The sequence below is a fragment of the Thamnophis elegans genome, chromosome 7 (genome assembly GCF_009769535.1).
Source record: "Thamnophis elegans isolate rThaEle1 chromosome 7, rThaEle1.pri, whole genome shotgun sequence".
NCBI lineage: Eukaryota > Metazoa > Chordata > Lepidosauria > Squamata > Colubridae > Thamnophis > Thamnophis elegans.
Window position 1 is genome coordinate 64560512 of NC_045547.1, and position 15817 is coordinate 64576328.

General features: G+C 41.5%; 1 protein-coding gene across 1 annotated transcript; it reads left to right on the forward strand.

The window, feature by feature from the left end:
- Positions 1-633: 633 nt before the first annotated feature.
- Positions 634-15252, forward strand: LOC116511685 (phospholipase A2 inhibitor and Ly6/PLAUR domain-containing protein-like). The gene is made up of 5 exons (XM_032221854.1): positions 634-682; positions 1629-1742; positions 8015-8170; positions 11410-11550; positions 15038-15252. Exons 1-5 carry the CDS (start codon positions 634-636, stop codon positions 15250-15252), a joined length of 675 nt encoding a protein of 224 aa, XP_032077745.1.
- The last annotated feature ends 565 nt before the right edge of the window (positions 15253-15817 follow it).

Below are 15817 nucleotides of genomic sequence, written 5' to 3' on the forward strand. Positions count from 1 at the left end.
AGTCTTGAACCGGAAACCTGAACTCTGGAAATACAAATGTCAACCACAAAGAGGCCAAGTCAGTTAAAGGTCTCACCTACGAGTCAGGCATATAGCTTAACAACAAAAGCCAGTATGTATCCAGCGCTTCCTGCTTGCCTACTGCAAGCGTAGACATGAAAGAGAAATATGGTAGAATTCGCTTCTTTGCTTAGAATTAAGGAATTTAGCCAATGGGAATGCTTTAAAATATTTCCGTGTTTTTGATGCTTTGAATACAATATAAGAATGTGTGTTTGGATTAGAACGCAGTTCAGATGTTAGAAAATTGTTATCTCTATCTGAACTATTTGGTCAAATAAAGCTTTTTCTTGATCTCACAGTCCAAATCTCCTGATTTTCTGCAACACTAGGACTTTTTCAGGTAAAATCAGCACCTTAAACCTATCAGAAGCCAAAGCAGCTTTTGCAGTGTAGGTGATCTGGCTTGTGTTGGTCAGGAGGTATGTCATTAATGTGTAACTTCCTCTCCACTGTGGCCTTGAGGAGAAAGGATGATTTGGGACACTCCTTCATTTGCAGTAATTGAAGGTATCCTTCGTAGCTAAAAAGCTGGCCACATTAGAAGTTTAACCCAGTTCTAACCTAGCAACAATGCAGGCTTGCCTCTGTTTTGGCCTCCTCTCAGCACTGATAGCCAGTGGTGAGTAGCTCCTTCTTTGGTGGTAGTGGTATAAATTGGTGGTGGTGGTGGGGAAACAGATGTGGTGCCTTTCTATTGTCCCTTTTATGGTCCCTTTCAGGTTTTACTATTTCAAATATGATTTCTTACTGTTTGTAATTCGTACTTGTTTTCAATCATCTAGCTGCCTTCAGGGAGTACATTAATATTTAAAAGCTCAGATATAGGCATTTCTGTAGCTACATCATTAACAAATAAAATAATTGTATGTTCTTCATTTTCTGAAATCTCCTTCTGGCATCTCACTGAATGACAGATTTATTTGTGCAAATTTGCCTGGTCTATATAAGGTTCTGGGGATTTCACTTTCTTCCAAATTTTGTTTGTATTATTTGAAGGAAAGAGTATGTATAACACAACAAGTTTGTGAAATGACATAAGCATACAGAATAATTGTTTCATCTAAACCAAAGAAATGTTTTGCTAATGAGGCCGAGCTGGTTTATGAACAGGTTTACGAACAAGTAGTACATCCTGGCAGTCATGCGTTTCCATTTATCCCTGATCTCTGGCAAAAATCCAGACTAGCATTGCAGAATAATTAGTTTATCTGTATGAAGTATGTAGGCTCATTTAATATTGCTCCAAATAATACAAACTTATTGTGCTCTACTTTTTCCCCCACAAGTAATATATATATATATATATATATATATATATATATATATATATATATATATATATATATATATATATATATATATATATATATATATATATATATATATATATATATATATATGTTCATAGCTCATTTTAGTTAGCAATGGGAATTGCAAATAGTATTTTTGGTTATGAATCCTAAGGGGACATTTCAAACTTCAGAATTAAGTAAATTTAATATTTTTCTTCCAAAAATTAAATAGGCATATATAAATGACCATATTTTTCATTCTGCCTTCTCCAGGTATTGCTCTGAAATGTGAAGTTTGCATCGGTCAAGGTCACAACTGTTCCGGTAACATAGAAGTATGTCCTCCAGAACATTTTTGTGGTATTACTGCATTTGAAAGTGTATTGGGTAAGTAACATTGGAAAGTGGGTTTCCCTTTGTAACCATGTTGATTTCAGATAATTCATATATTTTGTGTTCTGCTCTGCTCTTGAAGATTGATGAATTTTAAAAAAAGAACTTCCATGAAGAATTATGTGTGGTTGACTAATTTGACACTACACTACAATACAATACAATACAATACAATACAATACAATACAATACAATACAATACAATACAATACAATACCAGAGTTGGAAGGGACCTTGGAGGTCTTCTAATCCAACCCCCTGCCTAGGCAGGAAACCCTATACCATTTCAGACAAATGGCTATCCAACATCTTCTTAAAGACTTACAGTGTTGGGGCATTCACAACTTCTGGAGGCAAGCTGTTCCACTGATTAATTGTTCTAACTGTCAGGAAATTTCTCATCAGTTCTAAGTTGCTTCTCTCCTTGATTAGTTTCCACCCATTGCTTCTTGTTCTACCGTCAGGTGCTTTGAAGAATAGTTTGTCTCCCTCTTCTTTGTGGCAACCCCTGAGATATTGGAACACTGCTATCATGTCTCCCCTAGTCCTTCTTTTCATTAAACTAAACATATCCAGTTCCTGCAACCGTTCCTCATATGTTTTAGCCTCCAGTCCCCTAATCATCTTTGTTGCTCTGCTCTGCACTCTTTCTAGAATCTCCACAACTTTTTTACATCGTGGCGACCAAAACTGAATGCAGAATTCCAAGTGTGGCCTTACCAAGGCATTATAAAGTGGTATTAACACTTCACATGATCTTGATTCTATCCCTCTGTTTATGCAGCCTAGAACTGTGTTGGCTTTTTTGTGAGCTGCTGCACATGGCTGGCTCATATTTAAATGGTTGTCAACTAGGATTCCAAGATCCCTCTCACAGTTATTACTATTGAGCAAGGTACCACCTATGCTGTACTGCAGTACTGTACTGTACTCAGTGATGTGCGCTGAGGTTTATGGCTGGTGAGGCAGTCTTCTCCCCCGACATCCCACTGTTTAAAGCGCTTTCTTTCTTTTGCCCGCCTGAGCTCTGACAGGCGGGCGAAAGAAAGCGCCAGCCCACCAGCCCACCTGAACTGCCCGCCTGTGGGCAAAAGAAAGCGCCAGTCTGCCAGCTCGCTTTCTTTTGCCCGCCTCTGTGTCCGCAGCAGCTTCATCTTTACAGGCTCAGACTATTTGCTGATATTCTGCGTTAGTTATGTCCCCCTCTTTTCACTTTCTATATTTATCCTTTTTGTCTTTCAATTTGTCAGAAAGTTCTTTATGCAGTCATGCTGGTTTCTTTTGGAAGGTGTTATTTTTCTTCTTCATTGGTATTGTGCTAGACTGGGCTTTTGTAATCTCATTTTTCAAAATTTGAGTTTTTTTCCCCTTGAGGATTCTCATCCATGGAATCCTTCCCAAGCTCTCTCTAAGTTTATTGAAATTAGCTCTCTTAAAGTCCAAGACTCTAGTTTGACTTTGTTCTACTACTTGTGTTTGCCTAATGTTGAATTCCAGTGTTGCATGATCGCTTGCCCCTAAGGTTCCTGTAGCTTCAACATCTTCTATCATTTCCTCTCTGTTAGTGAAAATTAAATCCAAACTGGCCGATCCCCTTGTTCCCTTCTCTACCTTTTGGGAAACAAAGTTGTCTGCTAGGTTTGTTAGGAACCTCTGCACTTGGTGCAGAGTTTGTTTCCCAGCTGATGTCAGGGTAGTTAAAATCCCCATTACTACTGAGGTGTGCTTCCTACATAGTTAGTTAACTAGCAAAAAGTTAGTTAACTAGCAAAAAGTTCATCTACTTCCTCTGCTTGGTTGGGTGGCTGTAGTATAGACCTATGGCAATGTCGTCGTCGTCAATAGCAATAGCAATAGCAATAGCAGTAGACTTATATACCGCTTCATAGGCCTTTCAGGCCTCTCTAAGCGGTTTACAGAGAGTCAGCATATTGCCCCCAACAATCTGGGTCCTCATTTTACCCACCTCGGAAGGATGGAAGGCTGAGTCAACCCTGAGCCGGTGAGATTTGAACCGCTGAACTGCTGATCTAGCAGTAGCCTGCAGTGCTGCATTTAACCACTGCGCCACCTTGGCTCTATTAAAGTCGTCCCCTTTAATATTGACCGAAATGCATTCAAGGTAGTTCTCATCATTTTGTGCTCTGTTTCTATAGATATGTAGTTATTTCTTATATATAGTGCAACTCCACCACCTATTTTATTTGGTCTATTTCTTTTAAATAATTTAAATCCTTCTAGCTGTATGTTCCAATTGTAGGTTTCATTCCACCAAGTTTCTGTAATGGCAACAATATCATCTGCCCTCATTTATTTGAATTTCTAATTCACCCTGTTTATTCCTCATACTCTGTGCATTGGTGTATAGACATTTGAGTCCATTTTGATTGACTCTATGTTTACTGTCTACATAACCTGTGTTATGCCTGACTGCCCCTATTTTCTTGCCACTTGTATGATTTGTGCACGTGGTATGGCACTCACTATTAAATCCTTGGTTTTGCTTGACAGCAGGACTGATAATCTTACCCGCACAAACATATATGTTAACATGCACTGCTAACCCTATGAATTTTAGATTGCTGGGGACAGAAATGTTCTGTATCAATTAATTCTCTGTCCCCGCTGTTCAGTTTAAATGTTTAGCCAGAAAATCTGTGAATTTAATGCCAAGTAACTCAGTCCCTTTCTTGGATGGGTGCAAACCATCTCTTTTGTACAGTTTTTCATTGGACCAGCTGTAGGCATCATGACTAATAAAACCAAAGCCTTCCCTTTTACACCACTTCTTCAGCCACACATTAAACTCTGCTACATGCTGGCCCCTCCTTTTTTGTTCCTTATATACTGGTATAACCTCTGAGAAGATAAGCCTACAACCTATACTACTAAGTTCATACCCCAAGCTCTGGAAATCATTCTGCACAGAAAGTACATCTTTTTGGGACAGATCATTTGTGCCAAGATGTATAATAGTATCGACATTACAGTCCTTACTTGCATTCTTGACTATCTTAAGAATACGCCTCTTGTCTCTGCTGGCAGTAGCACCTGGCAGACACCTGACCTCTTTCAAAACCTCCATATCCTTTCCTAAATTTACATCCCTTACAATTGAATCACCAACCAGAAGGTGACTTCTCTTTTTGGATACCTTGCTCTTCTTGTGCGACTGATGTGTGATACCTGATTCACACTTTTGCCTTTCCGAAGTAAGTCCTTCATTTTGGACCATAATCCCCTGCTTATTTGAGTCATCATTATCCCAACTACCTTGACCTGTCACTTTGGTGTCCCCATTAAGGTCAGCAAGGGTGCTATATCTGTTATGCTGGGACACAGCAAAAGCTTTGTGTTTATGGTTCACAGCTCTCACCCTGCCAGATCCCACAGTTGTCTAGACTGCTCTTCTCTTGTGGGATCTTTGTGGTAGACGGGGCTGGTAGTGTGGCATCTCCATAGAGTAGAATGGCTGAATTGGGCACTTAATTTCTGCTTGGAGAGCACAGATTAGAGATTCTTGATAGGTAATGTGTCTACGTAGTCTAGTAATTTACTAGACTACATAGACAAATACCAATTGCATGTTGGAAAATTAAATCCTATTGTTGGAAGAAATGTCCATCTGGGTTCAGTTCCAAGTGGGGGAAAAGACACTGGATTCATGGAAGTTGCTTGGAAAGAAGGTTTATTGATGAACAGGACCACATGACTTGAGATCCTGGGCAAAAAGGGGCAGAGATGCTGAGAGTGCTTGGGTTTTATGCCCTCTCTGGGCTTTTGAATTTGAGCTTGTATTCTGATTGGTTATCAGATTCCCATGGGGCCATGCAGGGGTAACTTTGTAGGTTGTCTGTGTCCCAGGCTTGGTTGAGCCTTGCTGGGTTGGGTGATGATCTAATGAAGGGGCTTTGGGCAATTCCTATTATGGATCTGCTTGAAAGAGGTAGATCTTTGTTATGTAGAATAGATTGACACAGGCCTTAATGGTCCATTAACAAAGGTGGGGGAGAGGAGGCTGAGTTTCAGCCTCCCTTTTAGGGGAAATATTCTGTTTTTTTAATATTTTCTAAAATATTTCATTTTTTTAGGAGAGGGGTAGGTGCTAACTTGCTACACTATGAATAAAACAATAAAAGTTGTTTGAAAATTAAAAAAAGAGAGGATGTGGGTCAGTGGTGGGTTTCAAAAATTTTTGGAACCTCTTCTGTAGGTGTGGCCTGCTTTCCAGGTCCACTGGTGGATCCTCTTCTAACCGGTTCGGTAGATTTGACGAACCGTTTCTACCGAATAGGTGCGAACTGGTAGGAACCCACCTCTGGTGTGGGTGATCCTTCAAACAGAACTCACACAACCACTTGCCATGGGATACATTCATTCATGGAGAAGGGGGTTGGACTCATGGTTTGATGGACCAGAATCAAACTGCAAAAGTTCAGCTGGCTGGCAGGCAATAAAACTTTAACCATATTCTCACCATTTGGAGACCATCTACAGTTTTGCAGCCCTGATTCAGTAATCCTACTGCATAACCCCTCCCCTCTCTGATGCTATGAAACTACAATGGAACTTCTTGGTGGAGACCTATTTTTCTGTTATGTGCTTTGTTTGGGGAGAGTTGGGTATCCAAAAGGGTAAAGGTTCCCTTATAAAGGTTTAATAGTACTTTATTTGTCCACTCATTTCATTTGTTTTAATATTAAATTTATATGCCACATGACTCGGGGCAATTTTTCATGCTTGAGTTATTCTGCAATTTGTTTATTAGTAAATTTGGCTGGAAGATGAAGAATAGCAATAGAAATAATTTATAATTGTTTTCATTTGTTTATTTATTAAACAAATTTATATAGCCACCCATCTCACACACACAGTGACTTTGAGCAGAAAACAATATTAAAAATCCACAGTTAAAAAGTCACAATTTAAATTCCTATCCCATATCCCACCTCACCACCCGCTTGATTAGCTCCAAATGGGATTCCCAAGCTTCCTGACAAAACTGTGTCTTCTGACCCTGCAGAAAAGCGGAATGGGGGCCAATCTTATCTCTGGGGAAATGATATTCCAAAATGAAGTGCCTTACAGAAAAGGCCTTTTACCTGGGTCCTACTAGGTGTACTTTCTTAATAGTTGGGATCCACAACATGTCTTACCTTACTACTCTGATGGGCCAGGTAGAAGTAGCTGGGGAGAGGCAGTCCATCAAATTCCCTGACTTAAAGTTTAAATTGTTGGTGCAATCCAGCAGTGAGAAATCCTACAGGAGGCGAGGGTTAATGTGGTGTGGGAACTCAAATAGGAGGCCTTTTAATCTAGCTAACTAGGAGACTAAAGGTAAAGGTTCCTCTCACACACATGTGCTAGTTGTTCCCAACTCTAGGGGGCAGTGCTCATCTTCGTTTCAAAACCGAAGAGCCATCGCTGTCCGAAGATGTCTCCATGGTTATTTGGCCAACATAACTAAATGTCGGAGGCACATGGAATGCTGTTACTTTCCCATCAAAGTGGCCCCTATTTTTCTTCTTGCATTTTTACATGCTTTCGAACTGCTAGGTTGGCAGAAGCTGGGACAAGTAACAGGAGCTCGCTCGGTTACACGGCACTAGGGACTCGAACCACCGAACTGCCAACCTTTCTGATCGACAAGCCCAACGTCCTAGCCACTGAGCCACTCTATCCCTTTACTAGGAAACTGATCCCACTCATAAATCAGATTAAATTAATTGAATCCCCTTTTATATGTGCATTATGGGGTAGTCACGAGCATTTACAAAAGGGGCAAAGCTTGTGGCAACAATGCCATATTGCTTTTAATGAAAGTAGCAGGTTTCATGCCATTAGTTCTCCAAGAAAAATTCCCGAAGAGAAAGAATGGCTAAGAATATAAGGGCTGCTTATAAAACACACATTTCAAACCTGGGGTGGCTGTAGTGACCAAGCTTGCCAACTGCTGCATCTCTACCTGTGTGGCCATTGGCAAATAGGTTACAGATATTATGAAATTGTGTCACTCTCGGTGCAATGATTGATGGGTGTTGGAGATTCTATTCCCAAATTATGACCACTGAACTAGTTAATGCTTGTGTGATGCATCAGTCACAAGTAAAGGTCTTTCCTGGTTAGTGATTTTCAAGGTCAAATATGTTATCCGAACAGGGTGTTACTCTTTGGATTTACTGTAATTTTAAATAGGCTTTGCTACTTTTAGTGTCGAAATATTCTCATTATCTGCTAGAAATGTCAATTTATTTTCCTCCCTGCAGAAGAACTTCAGGCTCAGGGGATTATTAAAAGCTGTGTTCCATCAAGTGTCTGTGAAGGTGGTTCTGCTCACATTAATCTGGGTAAAAAAGGAAGATCAAGGACAAGTGTTTTTTGCTGTAAGCACGATGTCTGCAATACAGATTTTCCAGTCAAAAGTAGGTATCTATTCTGAGCTTTATTCCCTTGTGCTTTTGTATAAATGATTTCACTCAAGGAGCATTTATTAAAAGCAGAATGACCAAGCTAAGAGCAGGCTAAAAATGTTTTTTAAATATAACCAGATAGCCTGATAAGAAGGAGGAAGTCAGCAGGAAAGATTTAGACCTCCCACACTCTGCAAGGAATGGCCTCAATTCAAATTTGATTAAATAAATTTTAAAAAGAAATTGGGGCAATACATCATTTCCATATTATTCATTTTAAGCCCAAGTGATCAGCAGACCCTGACATATGCAGATGGCTTATACTTATAAATGTAAATTTAATTGTACACTTTTGGAAGGGTCATTGCACAATCTTAAATCTGTACATAATCTAAAAAGTGAACTTGTTGCTCTCAAGATGCCATCTTTCCATTTCCTTTTTTTATTGCACATTTTTCCATATATGTCTCTATCACATGATTAACAGATCTGTGACATTATCCAACTGGAATTAATATTTAATACATTATATACATTCTATTGCCAAACATTCTGACCCTATGTACATTTCCATTTCTTATTTCTATTGTCTATCCATTCATACCATTTCTCCCATACCGCACAGTATTCTGAATCATCTTTTCCCTTTAACTCTAATGTAAGTTTGTCCTTTTCTGCACAATCATATACTTTGGGGATTATTAATCCCTCTGGCAGAATACTATCATTCTTCCAATACTGCACAAAAGCAATCTTTGCTGTCGTTATTTTTACATCTTGGGGCGAAGGGAAAGGACGCGACAAGAAGTATGAGGAAAGTGACTTTTATTCAGCTCATAGTGGAAACGATTCAACGAGGCGTATTTCGCGCCCTACATTTATACCCCCAGGTTTGAGTGAGGAACCAATGGGGCGTCGAGTAGCTCGACCAATCAGGGCGAGGAATGGACCGGCTCTGCCCGGGAACCAATCAGGAAGAGTCCTTTGTAGCTCGACCAATCAGGGCGAGGATTGAGCCGGCTCTGCCCAGGGGCCAATCAGGAAGAGTCCTTGTTCGCGCGCTTGTATTTCCCGCGCTAGTATTCAACACCCCTCCCCCCCCAGTCATAGAGTTCCTTTAGGAGGGGCAAACATAGTCTTGTAGGTAGGCGGGACGGTGGCGTTCTCGTCCCGATCTCCGTGGTTCCCCGGCGGTCGTCGACGGGGGGGGAACCGCTGGCGGAGGCGTGTCCGTGGTGGGGGCTTGAGCCGACGGCGCGGCCCCGCGAGAGGGCACTGGCTCCGGGTCCCGTGCCCGATGTCCGTCCGCCTGGGGTGGCGTCTCTGTGGCCAACGGGGTGTCTGGTAGGGGCCCCGTGCAGTCCGGTTGGGGTGTAGGTTCAGAGTCTCGAGAAGGGCTCCGCGGAAAGGAGTAACCAGCTGGGGTGCGCCTGCCCGGAAGGTTCGCGACGGCTTGACCCCCGTTCGCCGGGTGGAAACGGTCCGTGGGAAAAGGAGTCAATGGGGGTGGCTCCTGTTGAGAGCAGATTTCTGGGAAGCTGGGGCCGTCTCTTTCCGCAGGAAGGCGACGCCTTAACTGGTCCACGTGTCGCCTCCATTGTGTCCCGTCGGCCAGGCCGACCCTGAAGGAACAGGGGCCGGTCAGAGCTGTGATGGTTGCGGGAACCCACCGTGGATCCCCGGAAAAGGAACGGGCCCATACAGGATTCCCTAACTTAAACGCGTGGGACGGAAGGGCCCCCAGGTTGCTTGGCGGATCTCCTGCGTAAAGTGGATGGAGCCTGTCTAGGGGGGTTCGCAATCTCCTACCCATCAAGAGCTCCGCGGGACTTTTGTTGGTCGTTGGGCAGGGTATGGAGTGCTGGCTCAAGAGATAGGCCGCTACTCTTTCTTGCCAGTCGCCCTGGTCCATGCGGCCCAAGGCTTCTTTTGCTGAGCGAACTGCGCGCTCCGCCCGGCCGTTGCTAGCTGGGTGATAGGGGGCTGTGGCCGCGTGTCTGATCCCACCTTCGTCGCCAGTTTTACATCTTGGGGCGAAGGGAAAGGACGCGACAAGAAGTATGAGGAAAGTGACTTTTATTCAGCTCATAGTGGAAACGATTCAACGAGGCGTATTTCGCGCCCTACATTTATACCCCCAGGTTTGAGTGAGGAACCAATGGGGCGTCGAGTAGCTCGACCAATCAGGGCGAGGAATGGACCGGCTCTGCCCGGGAACCAATCAGGAAGAGTCCTTTGTAGCTCGACCAATCAGGGCGAGGATTGAGCCGGCTCTGCCCAGGGGCCAATCAGGAAGAGTCCTTGTTCGCGCGCTTGTATAGTTATTATATGTAACATCAGGTATTTTAAGTTACTATTATTATTAAATTAAGTACTATTGTACTTCATCTTAATTATCCCCAGGAGAAACATTTCAGTTTGAATTCTATTTGATATTTAGTTAACTCCTGCAATCAATTCTGTATTTTCAACCAATATCTGCCAAGATATTGGATGTCTTTCCATTTCCATATTAATAGATGGAGCAAAGGAATGAGATGTAAAATGTTTTAATCTGAAAATGGCTAATTCCAATCCCTTTGGAAGAGTTCTGACAACATTGTTCTGAACTGAAAACTTGTCCAGGGCTCCTGCCCTTCTGGCAAGGTTGGAACAAGGAAGAGGAATATTGACATGACAGTGAAGTAAAGAAGAGAGAGGGAAGAATTCCAAGGCCAATAAAAATGTCAGAAAATGCATTACTTTTTTCTAAGACCATAGTGAAAGCAGAGACAGCATAAAAAGGACATTAAAAATGACTCACTAGATATATATAACAATATATAAATGGGTAATTCGCCTTGTGCACATTTATAACAATTCAGTGAACAGTCTAAAATGAAATAGCCTAAAGTTATCAATAAAAGCAGTCAAACAAATCCTTTATAAGAAGCATTCTTTCATTCACTGGGCTCAGTTCTTAGGGACAAGAAAATTGCTAGAATAAACATAAGAATTATGATTGATGTGGAACATGAATCTTAAAATGCTTAGCTTAGGTTTACTACTATTGTGAATGTGGAGGAAAGATCTTGATAAAGATAGAACAAGGTACAAAATTGTTAAATCTTCTGTAATATCCCATCAACTGATGAATTGAAACAATTCATCTTGAGCTCAAAACAAGGAATCCTTATATAACCATAGAGATGTCATTGTCTTATTTAATTATGCTTTTTGATATAATTTCCACAATTTTTTTATTCATTCAGTGCCAGAACTAGATACCAAGGTCAATGGTCTTCGGTGCCCAGCCTGCTATGCTTCATTTCCTGAATCTTGTAAGGATGACACTGTTGATTGTGTTGGATCGGAGTCTCAGTGCATTGATTTGGCTGGATACATAGATTTTGGTAATTCATTCAGCATTTTATATGGGTTCTTATGGGATTTGATAGTAGGCTGCATCTTAGAAAACATCAATTTCTTTTAAATAAAACATATATAGAGCATGAAGAACGAGCTCCCCGCAGAGATCCGGACCCTCACCACCCTCCAGGCTTTCCGTAAAGCCGTTAAAACCTGGCTGTTCCGACAGGCCTGGGGTTGACGAGTTCCCTTCCCCGCTCGAATTGGGTGACTGTTGATCGTTTTTAAACTCTCTCTGTATCTTGTTTGTTGGTTGCTTTTTGTTTTGTATTACTCCCTCCCTTGGGTTTGTTAGCCGCCCTGAGTCCCTCCGGGGAATAGGGCGGCATATAAATGTAATAAACCTAAACCTAAACCTTATGGAAGGCATGGAAGATTAGAAAATAATAATTGTTGTGTCTAATGAAATGTATCCAAATATTCATTCTATGTCAATGCATCATGCTCTGGCCAATCCCACCCCAGTTTAGCGAAGGAGTGAAAAAAAATCACGAACACGTCACATGACAACAATGCGATGCTGCGAGTTTGTCACCCCTGATCTAGACAATCAATTTCCAATAAATATCAGCCAATCTTTGTTAAACTCATCAGATGCAGGGATGTTGTGAAACTGGGAGCTCTGGCTGTCACAGTGTTAATCTTGAGAATCATTTGGCAGGATGTAGTTCTTGAAGGCTGTTATATGTCAAGCCAAGGACAGGTCCAACAAGAAAATAATGGCACGGACTGATTCAGGCACTGTCAATTTCCTTGAAAGATTAGCAGTAAAACCTATTTGGAGACATAATTAGAAGATGCATGAAACATTTTGAATGTTTTTTAAGTATATTGCCAAAAGGAACACAAAGTCCAAAATGAATTTAGGAAAATTAGAGGTGAAGAACCACATCAGCAGCTCATGACATTGTGCAGGCGTCTGAAATCTTAAGCTGCAATCTTTAGCGAGTGTTTCTCAACTGTGGCACTTGAAGATACATGGACTTCAGCTCCCAGAATTCCCTGGCCACTATGCTGGCAAGGAAATTCTGGGAGTTGAAGTTCATCATTCAAGTTGCCAAGGTTGAGAAACACTGCTTTAAAGCTATTTACCTGGTATTTGGAATCTGAACTATGAACTCTGCAAAATACATATATGAACAGGGCATGCAGAAATGAATGTTGTGCTCATTCAGAGAACAGATGCATTCAGATCTTGTGCAGTATGTGTGTTGTGGGGAAGAAGCAGGGGTGGGTTTCAACCGGTTCGTGGCGGTCCTTGCGAACCGGTTGGTCGGCGAACCCGGAAGTAAGTAACTTCTGGGAACGGGGAAGGGCCCACCCGCCCGCCTGCGCTCCTTACCCGGTTTTGACGAGTTCTGCGCTTCCATGCATGCGCAGGACGCATACAGCGCCTGCGCAATCCTCCAGGAGCAGCTGGAGCATCGCACAGACGCTAGTATGCATGCGTGCACCATGCGTGCGCATGCATGCGCTGCATGCGTGCACGAGGACGCCGCTGGCCCCGTTCCAACCGGTTCGGTTGGAACGGGGCGTGAAACCCACCCCTGGGGAGAAGGTACATGGCTTTTTCTTGCATTAAGATCCAATAACACAAGCAATGGAATGTTGCTGCCAGTCAAATGTCATCAGTAAAATAGATGAGAAAACTTTCAGCAAGTATGGAATGTACATTTATAAAGAAGAGGTCTTGTGTCTTTAAACAATTAGGGCATTTCTTCATAATGCAATATTTGTAAAGTATTTTGTATCTTTGAATCTTCTCAATTTCTCAGATAGATACTTGGCAGTGCTTAGCTAACTTTGGCGTGTCTTCACAAGCTGAGCAAGATCACACATAGATAGTACCTAGATTAGATACCTTCAGAATATCCCAGGGTTATAAAATATATGGGACAGGGATCAAAACAATCTCAGAAGGCTATGGCAAACTGCTTCCATGATTGCTGCCAGGACATTCCCCTGAAGTCAAACTTGAAAGAAACTTTGCTTTGGACATGGTGCAATAGATGAAACATGCCAGGGCTGCATTTAAAATGAGTTTGTCAAAAACAATCATGCCAAACAAATTTATTGCATTCTTTGACAATGTGACAAAATTAGTGGAGCAATGAAATATAATTTACTTGGACTTCAGTAAATTTGATAAAGTAGTCTACAACCTACAACTTGATAAGACAAAAAAATGTGGGTTAGACACTAGATGTATTTGTAATTGGCTGACCAACCACACTTAGTGTGTATTCCTCAATGGAATTGTATCTTTGTGGAAGGGAAGGATGCAAGGCTCTGACTTAGGCCCAGTACTCGTCAATATTTTCATCAATGATTTAGACGAGGGGATAGATGTGGAACTCACCAAATTTGCAGACAGCATTAAATTGGCAGGCATAGCCAACACTCCAGGTATGCAGAAGATATGCAGGCTCAAGATATGCAGAGGGACCTTGACAGATTTAAATAGGAGACCCTATCTAACAAAATGAAATTCAATGGTGAGAAAAGTAAGATTCTACATTTAGGCAAGAAAAACCAAAAGCACAGATATAGAATACCTGGCTCAACAGTATGTAGTAACTATCAGGGACCTTGGAGTCCTGATGAATAATCACTTAAATATGAGCCAGCAGAGTGTTGCAGCTGTCAAAAAAACCCAGCACAGTCCTATTTCCTAGAAGTTAGAAATTTCCTGACAGTGAAAACAATTAATCAATGGCATGGTTTTTGCCTCCAGAAATCATGGGTGCTCCAACACTGGAGGTTTTAAAGAAGAAATTGGACAATTGATCTAAACTGGTATAGGGTTTCCTGCTTGAGCAGGGGTTGGACTAGAAGATCTCCAAAGTCCCTTCCAACTGTGTTATTCAGTTAAACATCCTTCTGATGATCCTTTCTATTTCCAATAGCACTTGAGATCAATATTAGATGTGGAAGAAAAACCTATTTTTCTGCAATTATTCTGGACAGTCTTGCTATTTACTCCAAAATGTCAGTCCTCATCAAAAGAGATCCAAAATCTGTGGGAGAAAAAGAGTCCCATTTTTTTTTACTCTATAGGCAAATGGCTGGCAAGTTCCAAGTATGTTTTAGGCTCACTGCACCATTCAGCTAATTTATGGGAAATATTCTGAGTTTTCAGAAGCAAAATGAATTAGCTGAGGCAATATGGTTGACACTGGGTGTAGATCTGTTGTCTGTAAAAGGTTTTGTGTTATTATCCTTTATTACACTACTTTCTGTTTATTATGTTGCAAGGATTTGACGGTTGACTGTCTTTAATTTAAAAGAAAGGACATATGAATCATTCTCTCAAAATACAAGTTACAAAGGCAGCAACTTGGTTTCTTCGGAGAAAGAAGGCCATCTTAGACTATAGTATTTCTTTGGCCTTGAAGAAATGGATTGATGTGTATCTGTTGCCCCCTTGTGGTTAACATGCAATTTGTAATTTTCTCTCTTTCTAAACACCAGATGAAACATCTACAAAAGTTGCCATGAAGGGCTGCACTACCCATGCTGTCTGTGATGCTACCATTGGAGGTGCGGCAACATTTAGCCAGGCCACTTCAGCAATCACCAGCCTTGAATGCATGCCAGCCAGTAGCACTGCCAGCAGGTCTCCTGGACCAACAGGACTCTTCTTTTTAGTCATGATGGGCTTCCTGAGGCTTCAGCTCGGATCCTAACGAGCCAACTGTGTTTGAGCAAACGATGCAGATGCTAAACCAAAGACATTAATCTTTGGGTCTCTGGTATCACTGATGGAAAAATTCTGGAAGAGCTGAGCATTAGCTATTTGATCCAGTAAGGCCTAATCCATTATCATGCTGATTGTTTACAGCTTATAGCATCTATTAAGGAAAGTGGTTCTTTAACCGCCAGTTCTGATTTGAATTGATTATTATCATGGTCATAGCAGTTGCTGTAATACTGATTTATTGATGTGTTAGTCAAAGACTGAACTCATTGTTCATCTCTTAGGGTCATATTTGATGTAGCATTTTTAGCCTTCTCATTCAATTTGATGGGAATTAAAAGGGCATGCGGGAAAAAAATGATGGGCTGTTTTTTTCAGGCAAGGTTGAAAAATTGGAATCCCTGATCTTAATTCTCAAGCAGTTGAGAGACTCCCATTCTGCACTGTAAAATAAACTCCCAAGCAGTATGCAGCTTCCTAAGCCCTCAATAAAATCCCAAGGGAAAATGTAATACAACAAGGGAAGCCTCCAGAGCCTTTCCCAGCTCCGGAGA